The 19,071-nt window shown below is 46.3% G+C and overlaps 3 protein-coding genes across 3 annotated transcripts; 1 reads left to right on the top strand and 2 right to left on the bottom strand.

Annotated features, from left to right (window-relative positions):
* Window positions 1-1,403: 1,403 nt before the first annotated feature.
* Window positions 1,404-4,579, bottom strand: LAJ45_02828 (uncharacterized protein; the record flags this gene model as incomplete). Its single annotated transcript, XM_046112419.1, has 7 exons — window positions 1,404-2,629; window positions 2,681-2,716; window positions 2,773-2,818; window positions 2,879-2,962; window positions 3,070-3,273; window positions 3,443-3,811; window positions 4,349-4,579. 7 exons carry the CDS (start codon window positions 4,577-4,579, stop codon window positions 1,404-1,406), a joined length of 2,196 nt encoding a protein of 731 aa, XP_045974545.1.
* A 4,698-nt stretch (window positions 4,580-9,277) lies between these two features.
* LAJ45_02827 (uncharacterized protein) lies at window positions 9,278-11,780 on the bottom strand (the record flags this gene model as incomplete). Its single annotated transcript, XM_046112418.1, has 10 exons — window positions 9,278-9,404; window positions 9,476-9,714; window positions 9,774-9,904; window positions 9,957-10,248; window positions 10,325-10,352; window positions 10,444-10,786; window positions 10,881-11,039; window positions 11,102-11,161; window positions 11,240-11,290; window positions 11,666-11,780. 10 exons carry the CDS (start codon window positions 11,778-11,780, stop codon window positions 9,278-9,280), a joined length of 1,545 nt encoding a protein of 514 aa, XP_045974544.1.
* Window positions 11,781-14,723: 2,943 nt separating this feature from the next.
* On the top strand, window positions 14,724-15,194 carry LAJ45_02826 (uncharacterized protein; the record flags this gene model as incomplete). Its single annotated transcript, XM_046112417.1, has 4 exons — window positions 14,724-14,809; window positions 14,877-14,945; window positions 14,998-15,008; window positions 15,064-15,194. The coding sequence occupies 4 exons, from the start codon at window positions 14,724-14,726 to the stop codon at window positions 15,192-15,194; spliced, it is 297 nt and encodes a 98-aa protein (XP_045974543.1).
* Between the last annotated feature and the right edge of the window lie 3,877 nt (window positions 15,195-19,071).

The raw sequence follows: 19,071 nt of genomic DNA, 5'->3' as shown, positions 1-19,071 counted from the left end.
AGGCCGGGTCCTTGCCGACTGTCGGTCCTGCGGGGATCAAAACCGGATCAAAACTCTAAAATTTCGGGAAAGCCTGACCTACTCGGGGACTTGGCGCGTATCAGAATATTTGGGTGTGAAGTGAAGTGAGGTCAACTTAAACGTACTCCACGAGTCTAGCCGGTCGACAGGGCCTTGTGGACGGCATGTTCCATGTTCCATATGGATATTGACATGTAACCTACCTACCTACTCTACTTCACACAAGCTTAAAGGGGGAACTCTCTTCAGGAAAGGTCTCAATACTCTAATCGGACGCAAACCAGAACTGGTTTGTGGTTCCCTAAGACAGCCGCCATTCAAATGACAACGCTTCAAAACCTCCCCCCAGACCTCAGATTTATCTATCCCACCAATCTCTCGTAATGGAGGCACGAGACGATACCAGATTTCTCCTAAAATACATGAGTACGTATACCCATACAGTCCTTTATCGCTCAAACGGCAGGTCATCAAGGGCTGAAGTCTTGGTTTTTGCTTGGTTTGGCTTGGGGCCAAGCATAATTTGGCAGATGGAATGGGAGGACCGAGTGATTTCAACCGTACCAAGCCACAGCTAAGAGATCGGATGAAGACAAGTGGAGCGTTCAGACACCAGAACGTTGCACAATCTCAAAGCACACTGACGACGACTTTAAATCTGATTGGCATGGCAAGGCTGACTTTGATTCGGGAGCTTTTTGTGCACATTCTGAGCCTACCTCTACCCAGTAGCTTGTTTTGAAGTAATAATAGGGGTTGAGGGAAGGTTGCCAGTAGCCACTGTTAGCCCAGCAGCAATGTTCGTGATCATTGCCATTGTATTAACATATCTCTCTTTTTCCCCCTTCAAAATGAAATCACCCTAATCCCAAGACCAAGAAGCTTCCAATGTAAGAATTCATGAAAATTTGAAACACCTCCCATTTATCCCACCATCACCACCACCTATATAATTTTTACTTGCCAGGATAGCTGGGGTGAAGGCAAATCGACAAGACAAGACATATCAATGGAAATACCATCGCAACAGCAACCCAAGACAATAGAAGCCACACCAAAACATTCATCATAGAGACAGAGACAAGAAGTAGACCCCCTTCTGAACAGAGACAGTAAGGTTACACCCTTTTTCTTTTTCAAGATGGCAAGAGAAGGACATGAGGTAAGAAGTGAAAGTACGGAACACACATAGACCAATAATACTTAGTAGAACAATAAGAAGAAAAATCGAGGAAACGTTACAACCTATCCCAACAAAAGAGACCACAACAGTTGAAAAAAAATAACCCTTACTCTCTCTCTCGCAACCCAACTTTACCCCCCCCCCCAATACCCATGATTTTTTGGGGGATGCAATATTTCCAGCCCTGTTATTTGCAGACCTAGGCAACAGCTACTGCTCTGAGCACTGGGTAGAGAGCCTGCTCATCAGTTTGCTCCTCGGTTTTTTCGGCTCCTCCGTTGTCGACACCTTCCTGACCAGGTTCTGCGTTGACACCACCATCTTGGTCGGTCATCACCTGATCCTGCTCCGTGAGTTCCTTCTTTTCTTCCTCTTGCAGCAGGTTCTTAACATAATCCCTAAGGTTTGAGAGTAATTCGATGTTCTTTTCCCATTCCTTTGCAGGGTCTTCGGGGGCTGTTGGAGCAGAAACCTCCGCCGACAAGGCACCGAGTTCTGGGTCAATTAGGCTATCAGATACTTCGCTCTTCTTGTCCGCATTGTCATCTCTATCCATATCCACATCCTGGTCCGCTTGAACTGGTTTTGCTCTTTGCAAAACACCGACGCTGATTCTACGCCTTTGCTCTGATTCGAAAGTAGGACCAAGGGATGATGCTGGAGCTGTTGAGACAGGTGCGGGGTATGCCTCGCCACTAGTGGGGATAGCCGGGAGACTGGGGTACATAGATGTTGCAGATTGTGGCGATGAAGACGGAGGTGTTGTATGCTGGTTAGGCGAGTGAGAAGTAGTGTAGTTTGATGTTGGAGGCGTCAGAGCGGAGGTACCGCCCGAGCTAGTTGAGTTTGAGGCTTGCATAATCGCCGCTGCGGCAGGTGCGTTATCGTGACCAGGTGTGTGGTTAGGACTATGCTGCTGTGTCTGAGTACCATGCGGGGAAGTCGGCTGGTTATTGCGGTAAGGCTGAGTGAAATGACTTCCAGTGGGGACGCCGGCGGCCGCTGCAGCGGCAGGGCTTTCATATACATTGGCTGAGAGCTGGGTCAGGAAATGGTCAGCATCAATGAGGTCCTGCTTGGTACGCAGAGATGGGAGCGTGTATTGGCTTTGGCCAGCAGCGGGGGCAGTAACGGTTGCAGCATGGTGTCCGTTAAAGTCAACAGTCTCTCCAGAGGTGGTAGGCACGAATTGTTGTAAAGCAGATAGGCGCTGTGCCATGTTGCCATCATAAACCGGCTGGATTTTGTGCCTTTTGGCGTCCTCGAAGAATTGATCTACGCCATCAAATGCTCGCTTTTTGCTCTCGCCACCAGGTTGCTGCTGCTGGTTCATTCCGTCCTGTTGAGGCGCGGGTTGGGGGGTGGGGTAATAATAAACTCCTGGATTCGGTGCGCCGTTCGGAGCCGGATAATACGCCCCAAGGCCTGACACAAAATGAGGATGTGTACCAAAATTAAGAGGTTGGGGATGCATACTTCCATAATACGCCTGCGCGGCTGTAGCTGCGAGGGCTATGATTTATATCAGTCATTTGCTCTCTTTTTCTGCGACATGAAAGATCACTCACGTTGCATACCGGCACTAGTTGTGTACGGAGAGTGTACATTATCTCCCTGTAAAGAAAGCAATGAGCTCCCACGATCATACCCGTTTGAAGCAAAAGGTGCACCCACGCGAGCCTGATGAACGCCCGATGCGCGTCTGCCCGTACCATCCGGCTCCGGACTGCGGAGCAGGACAGAGTCGTCCGCATGTGTCTGTGGAACATGGCGCCGATAAAGCGATGTCAGCGGAGAACCCGGAAAGATTTGAAAGTGTAGACAAAAAAAGTGACTGCGGAAGTCCAGCGAAAGAGCGCCCCTACCTTCACATGCTTCTTCAAATCCTGCGGTCGCTTAAAAGCTTTACCGCAAAACTCACATTTGTGCGGTTTAAGCGGCACATGTACACGAATGTGGGAAGTGATATGGTCGCGCTTTACGGTTGTTGTTCGGCAGGTGCCCCATGCGCAAGTTAAGCATAGGTTGTTAGTTGACTTGCGACCGACGTGGATATCGCATAAATGGTTCTTTGATGAGTTGGTAGTCACGTCAGCGAAAGCCCCTCAACACGAAAAAAATGCCCAGCCTCTATAAACTCCCAAGACAAAAACACGACAACACGTCTTCCTCTCCCTAATCGACACAGTACAACTTCACTACTGCTAATTTCGAAACAGCATTGCGGGGTCAACATACATATAGCTCCTCTGGCGAATCGAACTTTTCCTGGCACCCGTTCCATTGGCAGCCGAGGTTTGTCTCCTCCTTTGCCGGAATAGATGGAGTACTCGGAGCGACGGGCGCTGCCGTCGCGGGGCTTTGTGGGACAGCCAGCTTGGAAGATCCGGGGGAAGCTTGTTGCTGCGGTTGCTGTGGTTGCTGCTGCTGCTGCTGCTGCTGCTGTGGTTGCTGCTGTTGCTGCTGTGGTTGCTGTTGCGGAGCAGAAGTGGGCGCCGCAGGCAGTTGCTGCTGCTGCTGAGATGTAGAAGAGGAGTTGGGAGGAAGATTCGACACGAACTGGTCGAGGATGGAGTGAATGGAATCTATGGTTGCTGCGGGGTCCCTCTGTATGAAGGAGGAATACTTAGGGATATGTTTGGGGCCTTTTTTGGTTTGATAAAGTGGGGGAGGTTGTGAATAAAACTACAAGAAGAGGATGAGGAAAGGAAGAGCAGCTGTTAATGAGTAATGGAGGAGGGCTTGATTAAGAAGGCGGGCAGGGCAGTGTCCCGATTAACAAGCAACGGGAAGGACGATGATGATGGATTGGATATGGGGGATGGTAGGTAGTAGAGTAGTAGTGGTGTGTGGGTGTGAACTCTAGAGGAAGAAGTGTGGCGGGCTCAAATCCACGAGGGAGTGGGGGGGGGGGCAGGCACGAGAAAGGGAATTTCACTTCTAATGCAACAGTTTTTAGTAAAGACTAAACTAAGAGAACTGAGGGAGTAGAGTACATGTATTAGTAGCCCCCGAACAGACCACGCACTGGTAGAGTACAGTACCTCTACACACTCTTCTTACATACATAGATTCTACATACACCCAGCATAGCATAGCATAACAAATCAATCTCAGAAAGAGAGGGGGAAATAGGTTGTGAACGTTCTGTTCACTTTGCTGCCCCATGAGCCTTGTGTGGAAGCAGATGGCGTTGGAGATTGGGGTGTGCCACTGTCCAAGCCTAATACTATTGGCATCTAATACTATTCCGGCTCCAGAATACTTGGCGTTATCCTTGGCGTGACTTGGCATGACTTGGCGGTGTCCTGCCAAGCCGTGCGAGCACTCTGATTCGGTCGTTGAGCCCCTCGACCGCCTGCTGCCGCCAAACATGCGTGAGCACTCAATTTATCCTGTCGAAATAAGGAGGCAGTGCAAGGTTATCTTTTCTTGTTCTGTTTTTACGAAACGAGGTAAAAAAAAATGGAGTGGAATCGTTTCCATTCTCCCCGTTGTTGTTGTGCTCTGTGCTGTGACAAAACTTGATATGTAGACAGATAGATACAGAGAGAGAAGATACCGACCACGAGGGAAACGAAGAGAAAAATAAAGAAAGGGAGAAAAAGGAAAAACAGAAACACCTTTCACCCACTCCGCTTGACTTCCTTGCTCTCAACAATAATGAATTCTCGTCACATGTAACTACTCATACATCTTTAATGGGTATCTTGGCGGGGTTGCCGACAATCAAAGGCAGGGGTTAGGGCAAAGAGGAATAAAAGCACCAGCAGCAGCAAGATCCCACGTCGCCGAGCCAGTGGGAAAATTTTTCTTGGCTCGTATTTCCGTTTTAGTCGAGATGCTGTGGGTCGAGATGCTGGCCCACGGTCGCTGGCTTGACTCGCTGGGGAGATGCATTCCATTCCGCCGACTCGCGGAACTGTCAGTCCGTCAGACTCTCTCATCACGTCGCTTGGACACCACCGCTCTTTTCGGGGTATCCCGTCTCCACTCTGTTGGCTCCAAATCGCATGTATCAGCGTCGTCATCGACATTGGCATGGCATTATTAAAGTTTCCGCGGCCGTATCGCGGTTGTATTGAGTGAGCTATAGCGAAAGGGCGTCACTTTTCAGAAGATTCCTGAAGTTAAATTAAAATGAGGCTCAGCTTGGAATAACCAGGTCAAAGAGTGCTTCAAATATCTGCATACACAGACCTTGAACACCTGGATCATGAGATATCACGATACTAGAATCCTTGGCATCATAGATACATGTATCTTCTGTCATGGCCACTTTACAGACATCTCCACATGGGTGTATCCGTCTCTACCATTAACCTGTTGAATGTGATTCATTCTCCCGGCTGGCAGCACATTAATGCAACTCTGGCAAGCCGTTGTACTCTAGTCCAGAGTGACCTCACTGGCGCCGCTAATAACTTCTCCCGAATCATGTTATGCCCCGAGCAATCAACTGTGCGGCGATTCAGACACCTTTTCAATAATTTATGAAGCACGTCTTACGCACACTTGACATTTTCAATCCGACCTTCGCGCAGCCTAGTTAACGAGCGAATCATAAACACAAAACATGACTACAAACGGTCAATTTTACACTGCACCATCAACCCCTTCTCGGTTACAGCATCGTCTGCCTACACTAGTCGACACATGACTCACTTATCGATTTGAGGCAGCACTACGGCATAGAACTTATTGCATGAATGCAAGAAAGCGCTGTGGCTTCAAATGTTCGATCATGAGATATCACTACATATTCAATTAATGCTTGGCAGCCAAGCAATAGCACTCTTCCAAGCCATGTCTACATCATTGGTAGTGCCTCCTCTCTTGGCTATCACATCTTTTTTGAATTATTGCGTGATTACTTTTTCCATGCACCTTTATTGTGCCTACTCGCGAGGCCTCTGAAGCGCAAAAAGAGTAGGAAATACGAGTACGCATGCGCCTATTCAGTAAAGTAAGTCGTAACAACCTTGCAGGGACCCATCGAGTATGTATTAGGTTCGGCAGTCCAATCGGGGTAGGTAGTACATAAAATCAATATATCTGGATGATAGTATTAGAGGGGAAATTTTCTCTAGATATATTAGCAGTTTTTGGGTTTCTTTACTACTACTCAGGTAGTGATTAATTGACGGGTAAATGCCGATAGGCTATTGGCTAATAAAGAGGAACAGAACCCAAGACCGACTACCTTATAGTAGCACTATAGAGTACAGTATCCCTTTACTAAATATTTTGAGGCTTGTATATTGTATTTATCAACTGCCACAAGGACCTGCGATATATCCGAAATTATATTGAGTGGACCCATGAAAGCCAAGCATCATATAAGATCACTCGATGAAGCCAAGGCCTTCGTTAGAGAAAACATAATTTCCTTGGAATTCCGGCCAATAACAAGCCAGATACTCTTGTGATATGCCAGAATATATATGAATTTTTTTTCATTGTATAAGTCGCCTCATAAATCCTAATAAAGATAAAAGCGTTTTGTCAATTTATGAAAAACGGTATTCCCATGAGCCGAGCCGGGGGTGTGGCCTATAATACATACATGTAGTTGACCTGTTTTCTTGTGCTTGCTTTAAAACCACATATAACCGGTTTGATAAGACAATATCCAGTAGTAGTTGTGTGGTATGAAGGATCCAGAGCGTGGGCGTCTTGTATTACATCCATTGGTATGGCTCACACGGTTGTTTGAAGCGCACTCCTGCCTTACAGATTCTCGAATCCCCGTAATATAGTGCAAGGTGTATTGATGCTAAGTATTGGTTTTTTGGAAGCCGGGGGCTTTTAAACAATAATCCGCTTTGGAAGTGTTCCTCCTTCTCGTGTAAATATTGACTTTTGACTTTACCATCTAAGCGCCTGTCAAAACAGTATTAATAATGATAACACATGCAGTTCCAGACAATACCCTCCTGTAAGCCTGCAACCCGAGGGCATGAGATATTCCTTTCCGGTGCTTAGGGGGCAGAGGTAACCCAAGAGAGTTTCGCAGCTTGAAATTGACATTAAATTGATGCAGACAATATCCAACAACATCACAGAATGATCATCCTACAGGCACTTCTAAGGCTCTAAGTACTCTACAGGCAGAGGAATCGGGGCGCCGTGGCGGAGCCTTAATTCGGTACTCAAAATACTTTAACTGATAAACCATAGTACTTCCTGACTGGCATAGGGGGTCGTATTAGCGCGGCCAACTCAGCTAGAATAAGATACGCTGCAAAGCGGTGGGGCGGGGGAACTAACGGTGTGCGACCATGATTATTGAAGGATTCCTTAGACGGCCATGCGCTCATGTCTAATACCTTTGCTGGCTACATAGTAGCTATTCGAACACCTCCCCAATCCGAGAAACCTAATGAAGGAAGAAAACATCGGATTTGGGGCTGCTCACCGTACTTTTTGAGCAGATGTTCTTCATAAATCATCAACCAAGCACTATATATTTAAGTGGGCTTGTTGGGAGCTTCCGAAGAATAGTCGAAATGATTGCTTATGGGAGAAAGAGCAGATAGACTTCCTTTATGACTGAATATTGGCGTTCAAATGATTGGCTGGGCGAGTCTTGAGATGATGATAATGAAGAGAGTGTGTTTAGAGACCCAAGCTAGACGGAAAGTATCTATGATATGTGGGTCTACACTACTAACTACCTCACCATATCTGTTATCCTCAGGTAAAACTATGAATCCATAACCACTTATACGCACATACCTAGTTCGAAATTGGTTTCCGCCGAATAACTTCTTAGGCATATCATCAACAACTCTGTGTGCAGGTTGCGATTGATACTAGCTAAAGACAAACGAAAGGGGGAAGTTAGAGGTCGGCGAGTATTCTGGCTTGGCTGCCAATTTCTCGCCAGGACGAAGGATTGCAGTTCGGCCCACCTCCGCACACGTGGTAATAGCATTTGCTAAGAAAAAATATAAAACCGTTAGAACCTACTAGCTAGTGATGCCGAGACTCGAAATCCCTATTATCACATGATAGGGAAATGGTCTTCCATACAATCACCTGGCTGGTAAACCCACATTCCATCCCAAGCTACAAAATAAGCGTTGGGGCGCAGATTTCCAAGGATTGCATCGGATATCACTAGCCTCCCGTTGATCCAGTTACTCGGGCTCATCGAGCCTTGGAAGAGACGAGTCTAGATGATCAACGATTTCTTCGTTGATAGAGAATTCGGAATCAAAGAGTAGGCTTTAGAGTTTTTCTTTTTTCTTTCACATAATTGAGGATCCGTTTCCCGAATACAATAACGCGGTAATCCGGGTTACGGAGAAACTTCCTGTGAATAATTGACTTCCAGGATCTTAACTCGATAAGATTATTGAAGCGAAGGCAATTGAGTTGGGTATCCAAAATAATTTATTTTTACTAGAAACAAAACTTATATAAATTTCCTAGTTATTTATTGAGAACGTTAAACATCAAATGAAGACAGAAAGAAAAAAAGATACCAACCGCCATGGACCCACCACAACGGATTACCATAACTCCAAGAGAAAACGCAAAGAGAAAAGCGAAGTAAATGCGAGCTGCAATTAACTGCAACTGCGATAGAGGCATGCGGTTGTGCCTTACCAAGGGAATAAGGTCTAGATAACGCCCTTGACCCTCGTGCCAAGCAGCCCACCTCTCTCTCTGTAACCACAAAGGTCCTCAGAGCGATAAGATATCACGCCAAGTGCTGCAAGGTTCCCCACAAAAGAAAAGCCAAGATAACAAGGCTTGTATGCAGGTCCCCACCACAACAAAAGGCCAAAACCATAATATAAAATAAGAGGAAAAGGAAAGGAGGTAAGGAAATAAATAGGAAAATAAACAGAAAACAAGCAGGTTAGTGCCAAATGCAGTGCCGAATAAAAGTATCACGAATTGCTTAGAGTAGACTTCGTGACGAAATAAATGCATGATGCCTCAATAAGGAAGTTTATGCGAACCCAAACTTTTCCAGCCATACTCAAAAAAAAAAAAAAAAGATTCCTCTGGGCGATACGGTGACCATATCAACCTACACCCCACTTATCTGAGTCGATTAACTCATTTCCAGTCCCAGACTTGCCCCAGGAAATGGGCCATGTTGACACGCTTGTTTTTCATCTCGATAATCCAAGGATGTTCTAACATCCTCCATGGACTAGCTCGTCTCGCAGTATCTTTCTCGAGACTGTGAAAATCAAGTTAGTATTGGGGGGGGAAAAAGAAGAAAATCAAGAATAGAACACAGGGTAAACATACCAACAACGGATAAAGTATTTGAAATTGTCACTCCACTTGATTCCGAGATGAGGTTCATCTTTGAGTTCTGGGATTGGCTGTCGGACGATATATGTGAGGAGATCGATCAAACCAGCACGCCCACCACTGTCGGCTTCATTTCCAAATGGGAAACGGTGCTGAGCAACCTCAAGTAGGGTAACCCCAAGAGACCAAACGTCGGAGGTAATGGTGTAAGAGTGCCCTTGAATTCTCTCAGGCTAAATCAGGGAGTTAGTAAACGTCATTTCGAGCTGTGTAGTAGCGAAGGTAAACGTACAGCCATGTAATATGATGTACCAATGAAGGTATCAGCATTGCCTTTAGAGCCGATAAGTTCACCGGAAACACCGAAGTCACATAGTTTTACTTGCCCATTTCTACAAAGAAGGATGTTCGAGGGTTTGATATCTTTATCATAGGTTAGCGAATAGACATGCAATTCCCATATAGAGTCACAAACCTCTGTGGATAATCTTTCTTCCACTTAAGTATGTTAGTCCCTCCAACACGCCCTCTGCGATCTTTCCCAAAACCTTTTCTCCAGTCCTACCCTCGAGTTTCTTCACCTCTCTGTAGATACTATCCAAGCTGCCACCTTCACAAAATTCCATGATGATCGAGATGGTTGCTGAGGAGACGTCCATAAATGCACCATGGTATTTGCAAATATACGGTGATGAGCATTCCTTGTTGAAACTGAGCTCTCGGAAGATTTGCTTCTTGACCTCGGGGTTGGGATCCGTGGTAATGATCTAATCCAGGTGTTCCATGTCAGTTAGATGTTTCAGATAGCGGCCCGATATGGCTTCCGAGGAATGCGGGGCATACCTTCATGGCAAAAACTGTTTTTTCCGCCCTTTAATTTACACCGCGTCACAGCTCCGCCAGCTCCTTCACCAAGACTTCCCAGTTCTATAATTCTATCATTTAAACTAGCGCTCCTCCACCCTTCATCATCCAGATCATCTGCATCCAAGTTTTCGTTTTCCCAGTCAATGCTTCCTCTGCGACCCGTTCCTCCTGTCCCTCCAAGAATCGCGGATTCACTACCCATCCCGCTCGTATCGGGTGAATTCCGCACCTGTTTCTTCAACGTCATAGCAAAACCCAAAGCCGCATACTGCTGATTTGCTCCAGCCACGGGGCTTGCATATGATGATGAGCGTTGCTGCTGCTGAACAGGTCGTATCGAAAGAGGGGCTGGGTTACCGGGGGTTGCCAGACTTAGCTTAGGTGGGCCACGTCTGGGCTGAGGAGGTCCAAGAATCGGTGCAGAGTATCCATTGTTGACTTGAGTATTGAGCTGGGGGATGGGCTGTTGAGGTACATTATTTGGAGATCCCGGGATTGAAAGCCCGAGGCGAGGAGGACCACGGGAGGGAACCGGTGCTCGCAGGAGTGGGACTTGTGCTGTGGACATGATGTAAAGAATATATTTGTAACAGAGAGGGAGAGATCGGTATCCCGGGCGGCCTCAAGGTGATATACGGCAGTGCGGGGAAATGGAAGAAGAAAAGTGTGGCTCTTGGTATAAAGCCTAGAACTACAAAGACAGATCAGTTAGAGAAGAAAAGTCGAATAAGTTAACAGTGAGCAAAGTCGCACTTTTATTCCTGCTAATTATTGAATGGTAGCTTACGATGACGTGGGCGAAAACTTCGATTTCTACAATAATAAAGGCGAAAAACTATCTATCAGGAAGTTGTGAAACGAGAGTTGGGTCGTTCAGACTATTTATCTTGCCTTTGGTCGGTGGGACTGCCGTGAAGTCAGGACGACGTGTCTCGGTTAATGCTATCGTGGGGATGATGGGATGTGAGCTCTGTCTGAGCGGCCAAGGTGGGGGACTAATGCAGTTATGCTTATGCTAGAGACAGAGGCAAAGGCAAAGAAGAGGTGCAGGGGAGCTAGAAATAAGTAGACAAGTTGTAGAAGGAAAGAAGCCGCGGACACCGTAAGATATGCGGTGAATATGTGGTGATGGGCCTGGCTGATGGCTGAAATTCAAAGATGCCGCAAATTAACTGGGTTGGTGTTGAACAAACGAGCAAACGAGCGAGCGAGCGAGCGAGTGAACGAGTGAATTTTTTACGGCGCCGGATATCCGCTGGGATATCTATTGACCTAACCTACTAGATGGATAGTATTTTATTTTTTTGTTCGACGAACAATAGCAAATCCCAGTGTTGGGAGCAAAAGAGGCGAGGAGGGGCGTCGGAAGGATAAAGGTGGAGGGGTGGAGACTGCGGCTAGAGAGGACAAGACCAGCCATATCAACACCCATCTCCTGATGGGGGAGGAGCACGCTGCAGCCCGCTCTACGAACTCCTTACCCCCCGCCGCTGCATACACTCTACGTACTCTTGTGTGTATCATACTGTCCGAGAAAAATAAAACTCTTGTATGCACATGTTGATAACTCGATTTTACGTACAGGCAGCTATTCGTTCACATATCAAGTTCGTCAAACTCGTCAATTTACCACTCTCCATACGTGGGATTCCTTCTTGGCCTTTTACTGAACACCTAGCGATGCTTGCCTGTTATCTACATCTCCGGCAGTGATAAATCGAAGTCTTGTATTCATTACGCCCTCAATCACTGATCCCGTTCTGCTCCCAAATATCATTTGACCTGTTCTGCTCAGCGCCAGTTGCCTGGTCATTGATTAATGCAGCTATAGGCAGTGAGGCTGCATAGCTTAGGGATTTTCGCCTTTGGCGGGATCTTGGGACTTGGAAAGCATAAGATATCAAGGTTCCAGTTAGACACGCTTCAAGTTTTCGGTGTGTCGGAAAATCGAGATCCAGGCATGAGCAGCGTTTTTGGCCTCCCTGTCCCGCTCTTCTTTCCCCTCATCCAACGAGCCTCACTGTTCGAGGCGCTCGGGTGCCCCTGACTTTTGGATGCTGGATAAGCGCCGCATGTGTTTCAGCCTGTCTTACGATTTCATGTACCATGTTTCCCAACCACATTTTGACGAATCAGAGAAACAGAATATACCATCCGGCATTCACAAGCTTACAATTCATGAAATAGAGTTCGGGATCATTGGATTCGGCTGTAAGAATTTCTATAATTCCCAATTTTTTCTAGCTCTGCACATTTGAAGATGATGGCACTGGTGGCTTTTATTTTAAGGTTTGGACCAGACCACTCTGTGGCACGGAGCCAACGTTAAGCAGACAGCGCGCGGTTGCAGTGATATTGAGAAATGCATAAGGGGCTACGACAATAAGATGTGTGTCATATAGGACGCGTAGCACATCTATTCTAGCTGCCATTTACATTGACCAAAGAAGGGACCATCTCTCGCAGACACATCCATCAGTCACCAGATCCCTCAAGTATTGTAGTTACCACAACAACCTAGTTGGCCGAAGGAAACCTCGATGCTAGTGGATGTCTTCGCCCTATAAAGCGCCTGGTATCCAAAGGTTTGGACTTTTTGTTTCTGGGTTCAAAGAGCGCTGCTTGGAGTTTGATACCGAGGCCCGAAAATTAGGGAAGCGATAGCCTTACGGTCCTCATATTATCATATGACCGGCGCTGGGCTCTGAAGACGACAATTTAAATAGAGTACGCCATGTGGGGAGTGGCTTGCAATTTCATTACCAAGCTTTTATGGAAAGTTTGAAGCTGAGACGAGCCTCTCGGTAGTTATACAAAGGATAGGACGAGGAAAGTTAAAGCTAATATCGGATGAGAAGGGTGCTCCACTTTAACTGCGGACGAGTGACATACAGTGAATGCAGCCTTATGGCTTCAAGATCGTGATGATCTTCCGCTAGGAGTTTGCCAAGTTTAACCCAGCTATGCTAACAAAAACTTGCAAGTCAATCCGTTGCCCCGCAGCCCCGGAGCTCTCCAGACTCAGGGCCTTGAAAGACCTCGAAAAACCGAACTGCATGATAGTCTATGTGTCAAACAACTCGGTTCCACGAACATCTTGCATATCGCGACATACTTAAGCGGCTCCCATGTTCCTGGTATGCATGATCATACTCTGCTGCACTTTCTATCTGCCGTGACACGCCTTATCTTTTCCGCAACAACCTTGTGTGAACCAGTGACGAAGGACGAGATATATTACAACCCCGAACGAGGTATCATAGAGGCACTGAAAACAAGTTTGTTGTAATCTTCATCGGAGATTTTATCTGGACTACGAAACTATAGGTCTCGATCGATATCTTCACTTGCATCCGTACGGGATACATATATCAAGTCGATATATTATGCCAATGTGTGTTGCGTGTTCTATCAAATGCGTATGGTGCGGGGTCTCTTACCCTAAACCAAGGCGACCACCTTGGTTTCTGTGGCAGCCTACACGGTGAGGATCGATATGCAGCCTGGACTCTAGGATCTTCAAGACTTAAGGCGTTGAAGCGCAATATCGAATCATAAGACCAAGATCTACACCGGACTCTAGAGCCTTCCATGGATCATTTATGCTTTCATAATGTCTGACTCGGTGAGGAAACTATCGAGGGCAGGCGCGTGCAACCTAGCACTTATCTGCCAGTCACCTGGGCACCGAGCATGACAGTTCTGTCCTGCATTCAAGTCTGCACTCGAGTCTGCACTCGAGTCTGCACTCAAGTCAACGGGGGCGTGCCCTGCCTTCGGCCGCGTCACGATTCGGCACCGACTATGCAACCTAGATTCTTGGGATCTTGGGTTTGGTATCCGGGCCGAAAACTTTCCGAAAGCAGTGTAGATCTATGAGCTGCAACTTCATGCAAGGATAGCCAGCGCCGATGTCGGATAAACCAAATACATTTGGCACGATGGATGATAAATAAACCATTTTATTGAAAAGATGGAAATATTCCACGGATCCTTGGCCTTGTTCTCAGCTGAAAGTTCAAGGGTTACAGTAGAGTGCTATATTGTGCCCATAATCTTCCCACAACGCCACCTGGGCTGAAATTGGTCCAGTTTCCAGCCCGCCTATGCATGAAGAGATGGCGAGAATCTATTTGCTGTGATGAAAAAGACACATCTCGACCCAGCAGGGAATGAAATTACCTCGGACCAGAATTTGGATATAGCCTGGCTAGTGTAAATGGGATTTACACCGCGGAGACCTATTATCACAATGGGTGTTGATGGACCTTCCCGTCCTACATACATACATACATGTATGTACCTACGGGCGAGGACGAGTGCCACCAATTTGCTCTTAATACGTTGAGAAAGAGCTTATAAGGTTTTATACACTATGGAGCTAGAAATGCCTTTTCGAATCATAAACATCCTCAAGGATTCTGATCATGTTCATGATCAGCTTTCTAGTACTAACCACTGGTAGACACCCCATCACTCGATATACCTACAAGTAGTTAATCAGGGTTACAATTACACGTGGATTAAGGCCAACCACATGCAGATATCGCTTTGCTGGCCTAATATCAAAAGAACAAGCGATCATATTGCCTCGCGCGTATGTAAATATTAGCCTTTAAATTGTGGGCCATATAACTGAGGTCGAACAGGTCAATTTCGGGTACGAGCGCATAAATGGATATTAATGACTGAGGTAACATCAGTACATGTACAAGAGAAGAAGGAGGAGGAGGAGGAGGAGGAGGAGGAGAAGAAGGAGGAGAAAAGGCTTGAGAGATGCCATGCAATGCATAAGCGGAAGGTGTTCAAGAAGACTGAGGTTTACATATGGAGTTCTGCAGATTGAGCATATAGTAGCAAGGCACTATGTGCTATTACTCTGTTCTCTGGGTTAGACTTTATGGAATTGTGACAGACTCAGGCATGTGTTTGTAGCACCCAACGGTCTTGTGTAATATACAAGACAGTAACACTACGTAGATATAGACGGGATATACGCGTATACCCCCGCCATCGCGCACATGACGTTGTGGACGCGTTGCATGGAAAGAACGGTCATAACACGACAAAGTGTATGGAAATATAAATGAGTGATATTCTGTGATTATAGCTCGATGAGACATTCACATGTATTCGAATTTTCTTCCCTTATAAATGCTAGAATATGGCAGAATTGAATAGCAGAATGCTACGACCCTTAGTCCGACACAACGGCCTCTTGTGTATCAAGGTCGAAATCAAGCATCTGATTATCAAACCAGAAAAAAGTTACACTTAGATCCAGTTCTAATTTCAATTAGTATAACTCGTGCCCGCAGATCTAGAGGTACCCCCAGAGATTTTAATCGTTTGCATCACTAATACCCTTCCATGGGTTTCGTGTGATGCTACAAGATTATCATTGTTGCTGCGTCACGAACAATCACTCGGTAACAAGATCTGTCCAATCGAGGATCTTCAATCCATAGGTGGAGTAATGGGAGACAAGACCCCGAAGGAACTATACCCTTACGTTTATATAACGTACTGATATACTAGATTGTGCTGCTGTTGTGAGACATAGCGGTTCAGCTTTTGTTCTTATTTTTGAAGAAGACTAGTATACCCTTGGGATAATTATTAGTATGTTTCATCACTCTTACTCTGATATCTCTGCTAATTTCCTGCTAATTTCCTGCTAAAACTACAGCTTTCGGACATTAACAATTTTCTAGAGATACCCAACTGATATACCGCCCTCGAAGCCCCCCAAAGAACCATCCTACAAACCACCAGCCACCTTATCCCCACAACTTATATGAAATAACCGCACCCTCCACTCTTGATCGATCTAATCTTAAACTGTCACCTCATCCACTCTGGCTCACAAATTTATAAACTAATCCTCCTCGTTAATCGCATCCACAACTTCACCACACTAGTACATGTAGGTCATATGCATCGCTATACTTATTAGCACCGTATGGGCGGTATTTGTTGTTGAAGTTTCGTTATGTGGTTCTAAACTATCTATACTTTTGTCTTAGCGCCATGGTGTTCTCTAAACTGTACCTATAAAGAGGGAGCCTCCTCCCAATCTCCTTGCTTCCAATCATCAGTTAATACAATATCCTTATGTTCTTAGCCCTCTACTTTACTTCAAAGATCATCCTAGAAAATAGTCCATCAGACCAGATTTTTCTGGGGGATTATATATGCTTCGTGCCCTCGAGATATACTCGCGACAGGCCTGAAGTACCCGAAAATGCAGCTGCAAGGTTTTGGTGTATTTTTGACTACTACTGAGCTACCCCAATGGTAATTGTACATTAAGACGTTTCTCGGGTGCTTGTTACCTGCTGCGGGTATGCATATCTTATTCTCAGTTTATTGGCTATATATAGGTGTCCGATCTGTCGATATATTAATTAATACTACCTTCTGGGTGGGGACGCTCCATAGCCGAGATTGCGAATGGATCAATTAATCAACTAGTCAAGAGTACCGGGTGATATGATATGACGTGACGAGGTACGTACTCTAAATTAATTATGCTTAAGTTGGCACATATATATATATATTGACAGGCCTGTGCTGGAACGTTAGTTATTATCTCGGTGGCATCTAGATCTCTGCCAATCGAGTCACTCGTCCCAGCAGGACTACGCATGTCACGCAGTATTGGTCGGCCATGTGGTAGCCTGCTCTGTGTTGTTGAAGAGTTTGATCTTAACTGTCCAGTGCGTGCCCCGTTACTCTTATTTCGCAGTGCCATCATGAGTTCTTGAACTCTCAAAGACGGGCCAGCCCACGACCTCTGCTAAGTGTGTACACGTGTGTCTTGGACAAAAACTAAGCTCGCTGCGCGAGCAAACAAAGCCAAACAATTATTACTTCTAAAATCTATACTGAAAGAGTAACTTTTCCCAAAGTATCAAAATCTCTTTGGCCCGGATCCGAAGGATAGTAATAAATAAGTATACATCTCCATCGTATATACACAAGTCACCCCACTTCCTGAGCACAGTCATCCATACGACACCGTCACAGGCCTCACTGGGTCAGCTAATCAAAAAAAAACCCAATGATCCTATTCCAGTCATATCTGAGTCATGCCCTTCACGACGCGCGTTCTCCCATCTACCGTGACATTGCAGTGGGCACCACCTCAGTCCGAGTGATCACCTATGAGCCGTCACGTCACGCCAGACATAGCGCCGGAACCATAGGGGCCGTTCCGAGCCTTTTTCCCCGAGTCCGATGGGGGATAGATGTGCCGTGCGTACATGAGGCGGCTACGTCTAGCTGCACAGATAGTTTGTCTAGGCATGTACACACAAACCCGTGCCCGATCTGGCGTGGGTTTGTTTAGATAGGAAAGAGTAAACAAGAGGCAGGCAGGCAGAGGAGGTAGAGCAGGCACAGTAAGTGGATGTAGAGTGCCCCTAGCTACAGTGGTTCCGATATCCGACCCCGATGCCGATACCTGGGATTCTTGTGGTCTCTAACCATAATGGAGTGCCTTAATTACACAGTCGACAGAATCCTTGTTGGTGGTAATGGTTTATCTCTCATCTACTGCTATAACTCGAAAAATTGGCTAGCTTCCAGAGATCAAAATTACTTGTATGGGAAACTTCTGATGCAGATCGATGCCATTCAACCAATCACTCGAGTGATAATCCCTGGCCGGAGATAGCCAATTTTTCGAGTTTTGGCGGTAATATAAAGAAGGTTTTGTTTGTCTGTTTGTCTGTTATGCCTCCTAGTATAGAGTATCTACCAACATGTATCCCACTTTACCTTTACCTCACCCGTAAGACTATACAAACACACATGTACCCCCCAGGTACTCTCCTCTGCTCTACTCACTCCACCCCCCCCGTCAGCACCAGCGGTGGGGGATCGGCGCAACTGCATGCAACGGCCGGACAGTTTTCAATAAATTAAATCCCAACGGCAGCCAGAAAGTCTAGCTTCCCCTAACCCTTCCTTTCCCTTCCCTGCCTTCCTTGCTTGCCTTGCCTTACCTTAGCTTGCTTGGTTAGGTGGTTTCGACGCACGGCTCACCGGGGGGGACCTGGGCCGCTCGTTCGTTTATCACTCTACTCGTTTACGAGTACTGTCGTTCACGGGGTATTGACGGGCACTGGGTGTTGACGAACAAACCAAAAAAGAGACAGCCAAGCCAAGTTTTGCCTGCAATCCGTGTCCGCCAATACCCCGTGAACGATAGTACTCTCGCTCTACTTGCCGCCGCGTTCGACATCCCGGAGAAAAGAAGAAAAGAAAAAAGCGCGAGTTCTGGATTGCGCTCGAGGCGGTCGAGGCGACGGGTTGAGATGATGGAATTACGGTTCGCGTCCTGTTTGTGAGGTTTCATTTCGTGATCAACGCCTCTGGAATTGTGAGTCGTGTTCTAGAGTTCTAGAGCAGAGTAAAGAGTGTTTGGGCTTGGACTTGGGGCTCGCTCACAATTCAACTCAACGCAACGTAGAGACATAGGAAAGTTCAACTCCCGAGTTATTAAGACCTTGACCGGGCTTGCACTTGCTTTGCTTCTTAATCTCTGGGGTTTTGCGCGTAAGACTCGGCTCATGGGTTTATTACCTAAGTATCACGAAAGCTTCGGGGAAATAACATAAAAAGACAGAAAAAAACAAAACCAGAAGGTGTAGTAACAGTAAATTCGAGTGAGTTTAGCCTATGTATGCATTATGGTCTATGTATGTACGTCATTAGCC

The sequence above is a fragment of the Morchella importuna genome (genome assembly GCF_003444635.1).
Source record: "Morchella importuna strain M04M26 chromosome Unknown Morimp01GS005, whole genome shotgun sequence".
Lineage (NCBI taxonomy): Eukaryota > Fungi > Ascomycota > Pezizomycetes > Pezizales > Morchellaceae > Morchella > Morchella importuna.
This window is presented reverse-complemented; position numbering and strand designations above follow the sequence as displayed.